Source organism: Kuraishia capsulata, genomic scaffold, assembly GCF_000576695.1.
Source record: "Kuraishia capsulata CBS 1993 genomic scaffold, Kuraishia_capsulata_scaffold_6, whole genome shotgun sequence".
NCBI classification, from domain to species: Eukaryota; Fungi; Ascomycota; class Pichiomycetes; order Pichiales; family Pichiaceae; genus Kuraishia; species Kuraishia capsulata.
This window is the reverse complement of record NW_019172955.1, coordinates 1229588-1240716: the sequence shown is the minus strand read 5'-3', so window position 1 is coordinate 1240716 and position 11129 is coordinate 1229588. Positions and strand designations below refer to the sequence as shown.

Sequence of the window (11129 nt, the reverse complement as noted above, 5' to 3'; positions counted from 1 at the left end):
CTTGTATCAGGAATGTTTCCAGAAGGCTGTTTGACGTGTTATTTGAAAGTTTTTGCTGGAAATATGATTTTTCCGCCGTAATATCGTTTACCGCGTAGTTCTTGCCTTCATATTATTAATATTAGGTAAGGCAGCCTGTGATTGCGTAAGCTATATCATCGATGTGGGATCATTATATAAGTTCCCCACTAATCCATTCTTTGAAGACTGCTTCCATTTTTCCCTAATTCCGTTGTTTCATCATGTCTTTTTACGGTGGAATAAAGTCATACGATATCCATACGTATTACAATTACGGCGACGAGGCTGAGCGCGAATTCGCTTCCAGTCTGCGCGATAGAGTTCTCGAGGAGTTTTCGCAAGAGATCGAAGATGGAAAGGTCAGAGTGCACAAATTTTGGACTCAGCCAATTGGCCCTCATCCCACGGCAATGTGGGAGTGTGACTTCAATGATATCACAGTATTCAACAAGATTGTTCCCTGGTTCCAGCTTAACCATGGAAAGCTATCTGTGCTGATACACCCAAGAAGCGACCTTGGAGATCTCAAGGATCACACCGACCATGCCCTTTGGCTGGGCCACAAACAACGGTTAATAACACATATACTTAAATAATTTTAAAATCTCCCATTCAATAATATTCTAATCATTGATTCTCTCCTGCTCCTGAGTAATCTTCATACCATCATGTGCGTAATCACCAGCATGAAAGGTCGTGTAATTATAGCAGAGACCTCTCTCCAGCAGTTTTTGGGCTAATCTTATCTGGTATCCCTTAATCGCCCAGATGGACAAAAACAACACCCTTCCACTCACTCTCTTCTGTTTGTATCCATACGCCATTCGGTCCACACCACATCAACTCGCCACGCGATCATTATAGACACATTCTACAAGTTGCCAGCTCCTGTCTGATACTAGTGTTATTTCCAAATATTTTGTTTCGAGTCCGTTTATACTAGGTCCAAATCTGCCTTCTTATCCGATCTCGGGAAAAAGTCAGCGAAAAAAATTTTCTGCTGCCAACACTGGGACAACACCACCAAGGCAATACACGGCATCAATACACCAAACCATTTGGTATTCTCCAGTATCTCCATTGAGATTAATCTGGTCTATATATCGACATTGGTAAAGATACTTGGATTTTTCCACTTGTTCTAAAGATATCTCAAAGTTTGGTGGCACAATTCTGGCTTTGAGCTTGTTGTCTGCCAATCCTTTATCTTATCTATCGCACACTACGGAGGCTCCATACAAAATTTCACCCGGTTGCTTCTTTCTCTTGCAAAGCACCACTCTGCTTTTTATCTTTATTCTGTGGAATACATCTGCTTGAACCCAAATATATTATTATTTGCAGTCTACAAATATTGCTGCTCCATTACGAATGACAAATATGTTGGAAAACAATCTGGGCTCGGTGAAGGTCGAAGACCAGTTACAAAGAATCGGCCAACCGGAGCATCCATCATATCCACAACAGCAGCAATCGCAGGGGCAACAACAACAGCAACAATCCCATCAACCACAACCTGAACAAATACAATCTCCCCAGCAGCAGGTCTCTCAAGTGCAGCCCCAGTTTCAACAACAACAACAACAACTGTCCAGCGATCCCGTGCATCCGAATGCAAAGACTATCTCCACCACCAATTCGGCAAATGGCTCCACTACCACCAAGACGAATATATCGTCACCGGTTTGCAGAAATTGTAAGACTCAAACTACTCCTCTTTGGAGACGTGACGAGACCGGTCAGGTGCTCTGCAATGCTTGTGGCCTCTTTCTGAAACTTCACGGAAGACCAAGACCCATTTCGCTGAAGACTGATGTGATCAAATCAAGAAACAGAGTCAAGCACAATTCTGGAAATGCCCAAGGTGGAAAGTCCAATCCTAATACCCCCGAGTTGAAGGCTAAGGAGCCCAGTGGGGCTGGAATGAACATCAACGGTAACTTGAGTGTGGGCAATGTCAGTGCGAACGGTGCTGGTAACATTTCTATCGCTGGAAACCAATTGGGCCAGCAGAACCAGCTAGATCGTCAAAACCCATTGGTCAGTTATAACATGAAGGGAGCCAAGTTTTCTCCAAAGCAGTATAAGCCGAACTCGGCCAAGGGCAAGAACTCGCCAAATCTGACATCTCATGATGGTTCCAACAAGGGCACTGTTTCTTCGCCAGGCTTGCTGCCCCTACTCCCCAGAGGTCAGCAGCAGCCCCAACAACAGCATTCACAGCCACAAACATCTCAATCGCAGGCGAACACTCCCAACAGCCCTTTCGGTTACCATCAGGGCTACCAACACGGACAGCTTCATCTATACCCGTCCAAGTTCCAGCATCAACACCTGGTGCAGCCGTTGCACTATCCTTCGTCTACACCCGCGCAATTTGCACCCAATCTGCAGAACGTGACCTCTCCTTTGCTGCTTTCCACCACGGCACCAAAGTTCCACCCTTCTCAATCAAGTGAACGTGCCAGTTTGAACGGTAATAAGCAGAAGGACATGAACAATGGGCCTATGGCTTTGGTGAATGCTGCTGGTGCTCTTGAGACAATGTCCCAGGAGTCCTTGGACCATGATAGGAAGATCCCTAACATCAAGTTGGACAATGACAAGCCTTCTGTGCCCCACTTCAACAACCTGATGAATGGCAACCACGAAGATGTGAAAAACTACTCGTCGCCATCGACTGAACTCAATGGCAACTCGCCAGGTACCAATGGCAATCACGATAACTCCACCAAGCTGCCTGCCTTGGTGGCTGCTGCTACAAATTCTTCACCACCTCAGCAACAGCTTCACCATATGACTCCTTCGAATGCCACAGTGACTTCTCCTAGCTTCGGACCTCAATTTTCACTTTCTCATCAACAGAATCCTCGAGGATCCCCAGGAATGCAGCAGCAACACGACAATGGCCATTATGCTTCTCCATCTCCTTTACCATCTCTAAAGCCTTTGCTCAGTGACGTTCAGCAACAGCAGCAGCACTCAATCTCCTCTCCGCTTGCTAGACCTTACAATCAGCCTCCATCTGTCCAGCAACACATCCACCAGTTGCAGCAGCCAACCCACTCAATTTCACCGATGATCATGGCCCAATCTTCTTCTTCCCAGAAGAGAGAGGATGGGAACCACGACGACGACCCTGTCTTTTTACGTACCAGAATCTCTGAATTGGAACTGGTAAATGATCTTTACCGGACTAGAATAGTTGAGCTTGAAGCCCTGGAAAATGCTGCCAAGCAGCGTGAGGCTCTGCTAAAGAAGAGACTTGATGAATTGAGGGGTCTGCCTATGGGCATGATGGTCCACTCGGACCAGGGATCACCTGCCAATGGAAGGGATCTCAAGAGAATGAAGTTGGACAATGGCAACTGATGTCTGCAATTGTTGCCAATCTAACCAAAAGGAATATGTTCAGTCTTAGCCTTTTTTGGTTATCGTCTCCACGCTGATCAGGTATTTGAGGGGCATTCCGATGTTTTCAAGTTTTTTCCATCTTGCTGCGTCAATATGCCTCCAAATACGTTCTTCAGTGTTAATGAAACCTCATGTGTGATTTTGTGGTTTTTTCTATATATTATATGACCCCCCCCCTGTTTCTATTAGCGTTCTTTTAAAGTTTTATCCATAAGTATTAGTACGAGTTTGATCACTTCATGTTATGTTTTTAAAGATACGATTATATCTCGTAATATGCCTTCTTGTGAATTCTGAGAGATTGGCATAGTTTTGCTACGATTTTTCACAATTTTACCGATTATGTGGAAATATTGAATAATGCAAGATTGATCCTGCATTATCTGCAATTAGAGATGGTGACTCAGGCTCAAATGCTCCGATTAGCTCAGTCATCTCCGTCAAATAATCGAAATTTTGAATCAAAATCCTCTTTCCACTAATCTAGAGAATAGACCTTTTTGAAACAACAATTTTACTGAAACATATAAAAACATCCACCGATATTTCGTACGTACTAATATATCCTCGAGAGATCACATGACCGCATCCACGTCAAAGAGTAGTGCATTGCACAGAACCAAAAAAAATTAATTTCCAAAAGTTTCACGCAGAAAGAACAGGCTTGTTCTCCTACATTCGACAAACCCAGAATCACTGAATTGACATGGTTTTGAAATCGACAAGCTCCGGAAATACATCGGTGTATCAGGTGTCTGGTTCCAATATCTCGAGATCCCTACCGGACTGGATCGCCAGGAAGAGGAAGAGAGCTCTCAAGAACGATGCGGATTATCAGAATAGAATCGAGTTGATCCAGGACTTTGAGTTCAGCGAAGCCTCAAACAAGATCAAAGTTTCTCCAGATGGAAATTTTGCTATGGCCACGGGTACCTACAAGCCGCAGATCCATGTTTACGACTTTTCGAATCTTTCGCTGAAGTTCGAGAGACACACCGATTGTGAGAACGTTGACTTCCAAATACTGTCCGAAGATTGGACAAAATCCGTGCATCTTCAGAACGATAGGTCCATTGAATTTCAGGTCAAGGGTGGAATGCACTATAGAACGAGAATCCCGAAATTCGGAAGGTGTCTCACCTACAATGAACAGAACTGTGATCTGTATGTGGGTGCTTCTGGTGATGAGGTGTATCGTTTGAATTTGGAGTACGGAAGGTTCATGAAACCCTTTGAGCTCGAAACAGAAAAAGGTGTAAATGCAACAGATATCAACAAAGTGCATGGGCTTTTCACTGCTGGTCTTGAAGATGGTACCGTTGAGTTTTGGGACCCAAGGGCCAGGCAGAGAGTAGCCAAGCTGAACCTTGTGGATGGGTACAACGTGAATGCTGGTGACCAAGTAACGAGTGTTGCCTTCAGAAGAGACGGATTGAATTTTGCTTGTGGAACGTCTAACGGTAAAGCCATCATCTACGATCTGCGTAACTCGCAGCCTTCTGTGATCAAAGACCAGGGTTACGGCTACGAGGTGAAGAAAATAGTCTGGTTGGACCAAAATTCTTCAGGTAATTCCGACAAGATCATGACCAGTGACAAGAGGATAGCCAAAGTATGGGATAGGTTTGACGGAAAGCCGTTCGCGGCAATGGAGCCCAGTGTGGATATCAACGATGTTGAGTACATCCCCGATTCTGGAATGTTCTTCATGGCCAACGAGGGAATTGCGATGCACACATACTATATTCCAGCGCTGGGACCATCTCCACGTTGGTGTTCGTTCCTTGACAACGTTACCGAAGAACTGGAGGAGAAGCCAAGCGAGACGGTTTACTCGAACTATCGTTTCGTCACGAAACAGGACGTTGTCAAGCTCAACATCTCCCATTTGGTTGGAACCAAAGTGCTCAGATCATACATGCACGGTTATTTCATTGATAGCGAGCTCTACGACAAGGTCAATCTCATTGCCAACCCCAACTCGTACCAAGACCAGAGAGACAGAGAGATCAAGAAGAGGATCGAGAAGGAGAGAGAATCCAGAATCAGGACCACTGGTGCCAGCAGCAGGACAAAAGTCAAGGTCAACAAGGAAGTTGTTGGACAATTGCAACGGAAGCTTGGTGACGAGGCTGCTGAGAGTGCTGTTAACGATGACCGTTTCAAGGAAATGTTTGAGGATCCAATGTTCCAGATTGACGAGGAGTCTCATGATTATAAGCAATTGAATCCTGTCAAGACACCTGGATCTGTGAGAAATCTGACTGCAGCCGAGGAGTCTGACGAGGAAAAATTCAAGCCCAAAAACGGTGACAACAGCGAGAGCGAGGAGGAAAGCGAAAGTGAGGGAGAAGACTCCGAGGAAGAAAGAGAGAGAGAGGAGCAGAAGGCGCGGGTTAAGGATGCCATGAAGCAGAGAAAGCTCAAGTCGCGTGAGAGACAGCTGGAAGAAGAAGCGGACAAACTAATGGCCTCCATGACTCCTCTTGATGCTGCAGCAGAGAACACAGTTTCCAAGAACCACCAGCCAAAGGACAGAAGTTTCGGTGCACAGGTCTCTCGTATGAGCAACAGAGATGCTGCAGAGCACGATCGCAAGAAGGATCAGAGGCTTCGCAAAACTGCACGTGGAGAGGCTGAACTCACATTCATGCCCAAGCAAAAGGAGAAGCGTGCTAAGAAGGTTCAGTTTGAAGACGGCTCTGATAACGAAGAGGCTTCACAGAGACGTGGAAAGTCCAAGCAGATATATGAGGGTCGTAGAAGGGCAAGCAACAATGCTTTTAGGGGAATGTAGATGTATAATAGACTATAAAGTATGAAGAATGAGAAAGAGAACCTGTAAGGGATAATGGCCATTGTGCAAGGAATAGAGAGAAATGAATAACAATTGATGTTCTTGACACTGTGCGATTCAGTTTCTCGGGTGGATACTTGCTTCAATGGCAATTCTTACAAATAAAAGTCAGAGATAGCATAATGAGGTCATCAGATATAAAATATCAGGTATCACATACCTGATATCTGCTAGCCAAGCAAAGGCCGCGTTCAATCCCCTTCTAAACTCCACCGTAAAAATCACCAAAAACACAACAATTTCCACAAAATATATTACCCTCAGGTACTCACATAGCAATATCTATCATTCCCCCGCCTCTTATCTGCATCTATCTCTAATTTTACCCATTCATGGCTGCCTCCCAACTTTCTTCCTCTTTTAAGGTAATTCACCGACGTCCGACGTGCATAACCAGTGCCCGTATCGTGCCGACCGTGCAGACGGTGCATACCGCAATGCCCAATGCCCAATGCCCCTTGGTGGGCTCAAATAATATACTCCGTCCAAAACTACCTTGTTGACTTGGTCATCTTTTGAGAAATATCACTAGCATGTCCTTTGACATTTGAATAAGGTCTCAAGATAATACTTTAAAATATAGACCAACGTTTTCAAAACATTGATGGGTGCTACGGAGAAGAAGCTTAATGGGTCCTCCTCTAGCGACGACCACGATGCCCCAGACTCCTGGAGCGTTGCTGATAGCGAGGCCGCAAGCAGCGTTGTGCTGAGGCCCCAGAAAAGACTGTTGACCAGACTGTTTCCGCGGAAACTGCCTCCCATACCGACTCCAGAAGAAAGGAAACCATTTCCGTTTCGTCGAGGCAGCATCCTATCCGACATGTTTTTCCTGTGGTTACTACCTTTAATGAAGGTGGGCTACATGCGGACTCTGGAACCGGACGATCTGTTTGTTGTTGATGGAAAATACGACGTGGAAAATAGATACAGGACATTTGACCGCAATTTCCGTGTGCGAGTTGAGAAGGCCAAGGTGCAGTATCTCAAGAAAAAGCAGACCGAGCCCACGCCTGTCGAATTGGCACGTTTGGACCGTGACGATGTTCTGGAATATTCAGACTTTAGGTATCCAAAAATGATTGTGTTCTGGGCACTGGTGGATACTTTTGGCTGGGACTACTCCATTCCCATTCTGCACAAGTTTCTTGCTGATATAGCGAATGGACTGAATCCATTGCTTGCTAGAGCACTGATTGCGTTTGTCCATAAACGCTCCTCTGGAATGCCGTATCACCTGGGCAAAGGTGTTGCTTATGCTATTTGCTCCTCCTTCTTGGTTTTCTTCGCAGGCATTAATATTGCCCATTTCTTCCATTCTGCGTGCCTGGTAGGTGCTGAGGTCAAGGCTGTGCTGACCAAGGCTCTTTTGGATAAGTCTCTTAGACTAAACTCCAGGTCCAAGCACCAGTTTCCTCCCGGAAAAATCACTGCACTTTTAGGGGCAGATTTGTCAAGAATAGATCTTGCAGCCAATTTCTTCCCCTTCATACTCCTACTGCCAGTTGGACTGGTGATCACATTGGTGCTGCTCATAGTGTATTTGGGAGCACCTTCTTTGGCCGGAATTGGACTTTTTTTTCTCACCACAGGTTCTATAGCCTACGGAAACAGACCTCTCATTAAGTTTAGAAAGGCTGCCAACAAATACACAGATGCTCGTGTTAATTACATAAAGGAGCTGCTGATCAACATGAGAATCATCAAATACTACTCGTGGGAGTCTCCTTATGAAAAACTCATCTCTGGATTGAGGTCTTCGGAGATGAACATTTTGCTAAAAATGCAGGTCATGAGGAACTTTATCACTGCCATTGCGATTTGCTCACCCACTCTCAGTTCAATGGTAGGATTTGTGGCCGTTTTTGGTGCTTATGGTCTCAAAGGCTCCGCCAACGTCTTTGCCTCGCTGACTCTGTTCAACCTGCTTTCTGGTCAAATTTCCCTCTTTCCCGTTGCCATGAGCTCTGCGTCTGATGCCCTGATTGCTCTCGAACGAGTCAGAGATTATTTGCAGGCTAGCGAGGTGGAGGACGAAGATCCGGGATTTCACGAACTGGCCTTTGATCCCAATGAGGAGCACTCTGTGCAGATAAAAGATGCCGTTTTTGAGTGGACCTCGTACGCGGAAAAGCCAGAAGAGAAGATCACAGACACAGCTGTTCCTACCTCTGATAGCAAGTTTAGTGGCCTGCAGAATATCAATCTCGACATCAAATCGGGCGAGTTCGTGGTGATCACAGGACTGATAGGAAGCGGAAAATCGTCGCTTCTGTCTGCGATTTTTGGAGTAATGCCCAGAACACAGGGCGAGGTGACTATACGCGGATCACAGCTTTTGTGTGGAGCACCATGGATCCAAAATACCACTGTAAGAGAGAATATTCTGTTTGGCCAGCCTTTCGTACTTGAGAAGTACAGACGTGTGATAGCAGCGTGTGCTCTGACTAGCGACCTAGACCTGCTTGAAGCGGGTGATCACACAGAGATTGGCGAAAGAGGAGTCACTCTTTCCGGTGGACAGAAGGCCAGAATCTGCCTTGCGCGTGCTGTATATGCTGATACAGATATAATTTTGCTGGATGATGTTCTGAGTGCTGTGGATGCTCGTGTAGGCAGGCACATCATGGAAGAGTGCTTCAACGGAATATTGGCCCAGAAAACCAGGGTGTTGGCTACTCACCAGCTCTCGTTAATTGGAACCGCTGATAGAATTGTTTTTTTGAATGGAGACGGTTCCATCGATGTTGGTACTGTTGAGGAGCTCAATAGACGCAATCCTAGGTTTGTGCATCTGATGGGATTTGGACTGGATAGCAAGTCGGACGATGAAGAGGACCTCGAGGAAGAGGAGATTTTACCGGAAGTCCCTTCAGAGTTAATGAAAGTGCGTACGACTGCAACTATCAAATCAACCAAAAGCAAAAAGTCGGAAGCTCATCAGTACGAATTTGCTACGGGAGATGGTGTACTGATCCAGAAAGAGAACCGCTCAGAAGGTGCAATCCCCATCTTATTGATCAAGAAATACATAGAGCTCGGAACAGGCAAAAAGGGTCTGTTTTTCTATGTCCCTCTTCTTTTTGTGGTGATGATTTGCACGACATTTTGCCAACTGTTTTCGAATGTATGGCTGGCCTATTGGACTGAAAACGAGTTCCCAAAGAGATCCCAGTCGTTCTACTATGGGCTGTATGTGATGTTCACGCTGCTTTTTGTTCTCTTCACTGTTTTTGAGTTCTGTCTTATTGTGTATGTGGCTAATGAGGCTTCCAGATGGCTTAATATCAAGGCGTTGCAGAAGATGGTGCACACACCAATGGCCTATATGGACACCACTCCCATGGGTAGAATCTTGAACCGGTTCACCAGAGATACAGACGTTTTGGATAACGAAATTGCAGAACAGGCACGACTTTTAGTCTATTCGGGCGCCCTGATATCGGGGATATTCATCATGTGTATGATCTATCTGCCCTGGTTTGCCATCAGTCTCCCCTTCATCGCTGCCATATTCGTATGTATGATCAACTTTTACCAAGCCTCCGCAAGAGACATCAAAAGAATCGAGAGTGTCCAGAGATCCCTTGTCTACTCCAACTTTGACGAGGTTTTGAACGGCAACGAGACCATTAAAGCATACAATATGGAGGAAAAGTTCGTGAATAAGGGGACCATGCTTATCAATAAGATGAACGAAGCGTACTTCCTATCCAACTCCAACCAGCGGTGGTTGGGAATGTCATTGCATGGAGTCTCCGCAATCCTCAACATCATAATCACACTTCTGTGTGTGTTCCATGTGTTCAAAATCAGTGCCTCTGCATCTGGTCTACTGGTGTCATATGTCATGCAAATCTCCAACCAGATGATTGTGAGTATTAAATCTCTCACACAATTAGAAAACCATTTGGACTCGGTGGAGAGAATGTGCGAATATGCACTTGACCTCCCGCAGGAAGCTGCATATAATTCTCAGCCGCCGCACGTCCCTCCGCAGGACTGGCCCACCACTGGCCGCATTGACTTTAATCAGGTATCGCTAGCTTATAGGCCTGGTCTCCCACTGGTGTTGAGAAACCTATCATTCTCCGTCAAGGACGGAGAAAAAATCGGGATCTGTGGAAGAACAGGCGCTGGGAAATCTTCCATAATGACTGCCTTATACCGTTTGTCTGAGCTGGATGGTGGTAGCATCTCCATTGACGGAGTCGATGTGTCCAAGATTGGACTGCACGACTTGAGATCTGCCCTTTCAATCATTCCACAGGATCCAGTTCTCTTCAAGGGCACTGTGAGAATAAATCTGGACCCCTTTTCGCAGCTCTCGGACGATCAGCTTTACGACTCACTCAGACGCTCGGGATTGATCCCAGAAGATGAGATTGATTTCGTGAAGGCCAAGAAGCACGACCACAAGTTTGCTCTCGACCAAATTGTCGAAAACGATGGTTCAAACTTTTCCCTCGGAGAGAGGCAACTTATTGCCCTGGCAAGAGCTCTGGTCCGCAGAACTCGCTTTCTCATATTGGACGAGGCCACCAGTTCGGTTGACTACGAAACCGACTCGCTGATCCAGAAGACCATCGTTAATGAGTTTGGAAAGTGCACCATTCTTTGCATTGCCCACCGTCTCAAGACCATTCTGAACTATGACAAGATCCTTGTTCTGGACAAGGGCGAGATAATAGAGTTTGATAAGCCGATCAACCTGTTCAGGATGAAGGGCGGAATTTTCCGGTCGATGTGTGATCGCTCCAAGATCACCACGGCAGATTTCCAGTTATCCAATATTGCAACATAACGACCTTAATCTACAAAGCGCTCAAGCATGATA

The 11129-nt window shown here is 45.8% G+C and overlaps 5 protein-coding genes across 5 annotated transcripts; 4 read left to right on the top strand and 1 right to left on the bottom strand.

Moving 5' to 3' along the window:
- Positions 1–242: 242 nt before the first annotated feature.
- Positions 243–617, top strand: KUCA_T00005412001 (uncharacterized protein; the record flags this gene model as incomplete). Its single annotated transcript, XM_022600605.1, has 1 exon — positions 243–617. The coding sequence occupies one exon, from the start codon at positions 243–245 to the stop codon at positions 615–617; it is 375 nt and encodes a 124-aa protein (XP_022461410.1).
- A 27-nt stretch (positions 618–644) lies between these two features.
- On the bottom strand, positions 645–845 carry KUCA_T00005411001 (uncharacterized protein; the record flags this gene model as incomplete). Its single annotated transcript, XM_022600604.1, has 1 exon — positions 645–845. The coding sequence occupies one exon, from the start codon at positions 843–845 to the stop codon at positions 645–647; it is 201 nt and encodes a 66-aa protein (XP_022461409.1).
- Positions 846–1392: 547 nt separating this feature from the next.
- Positions 1393–3393, top strand: KUCA_T00005410001 (uncharacterized protein; the record flags this gene model as incomplete). The annotated part of the gene is made up of 1 exon (XM_022600603.1): positions 1393–3393. The coding sequence occupies one exon, from the start codon at positions 1393–1395 to the stop codon at positions 3391–3393; it is 2001 nt and encodes a 666-aa protein (XP_022461408.1).
- Positions 3394–4141: 748 nt separating this feature from the next.
- On the top strand, positions 4142–6232 carry KUCA_T00005409001 (uncharacterized protein; the record flags this gene model as incomplete). Its single annotated transcript, XM_022600602.1, has 1 exon — positions 4142–6232. The coding sequence occupies one exon, from the start codon at positions 4142–4144 to the stop codon at positions 6230–6232; it is 2091 nt and encodes a 696-aa protein (XP_022461407.1).
- Positions 6233–6896: 664 nt separating this feature from the next.
- Positions 6897–11096, top strand: KUCA_T00005408001 (uncharacterized protein; the record flags this gene model as incomplete). The annotated part of the gene is made up of 1 exon (XM_022600601.1): positions 6897–11096. The coding sequence occupies one exon, from the start codon at positions 6897–6899 to the stop codon at positions 11094–11096; it is 4200 nt and encodes a 1399-aa protein (XP_022461406.1).
- Between the last annotated feature and the right edge of the window lie 33 nt (positions 11097–11129).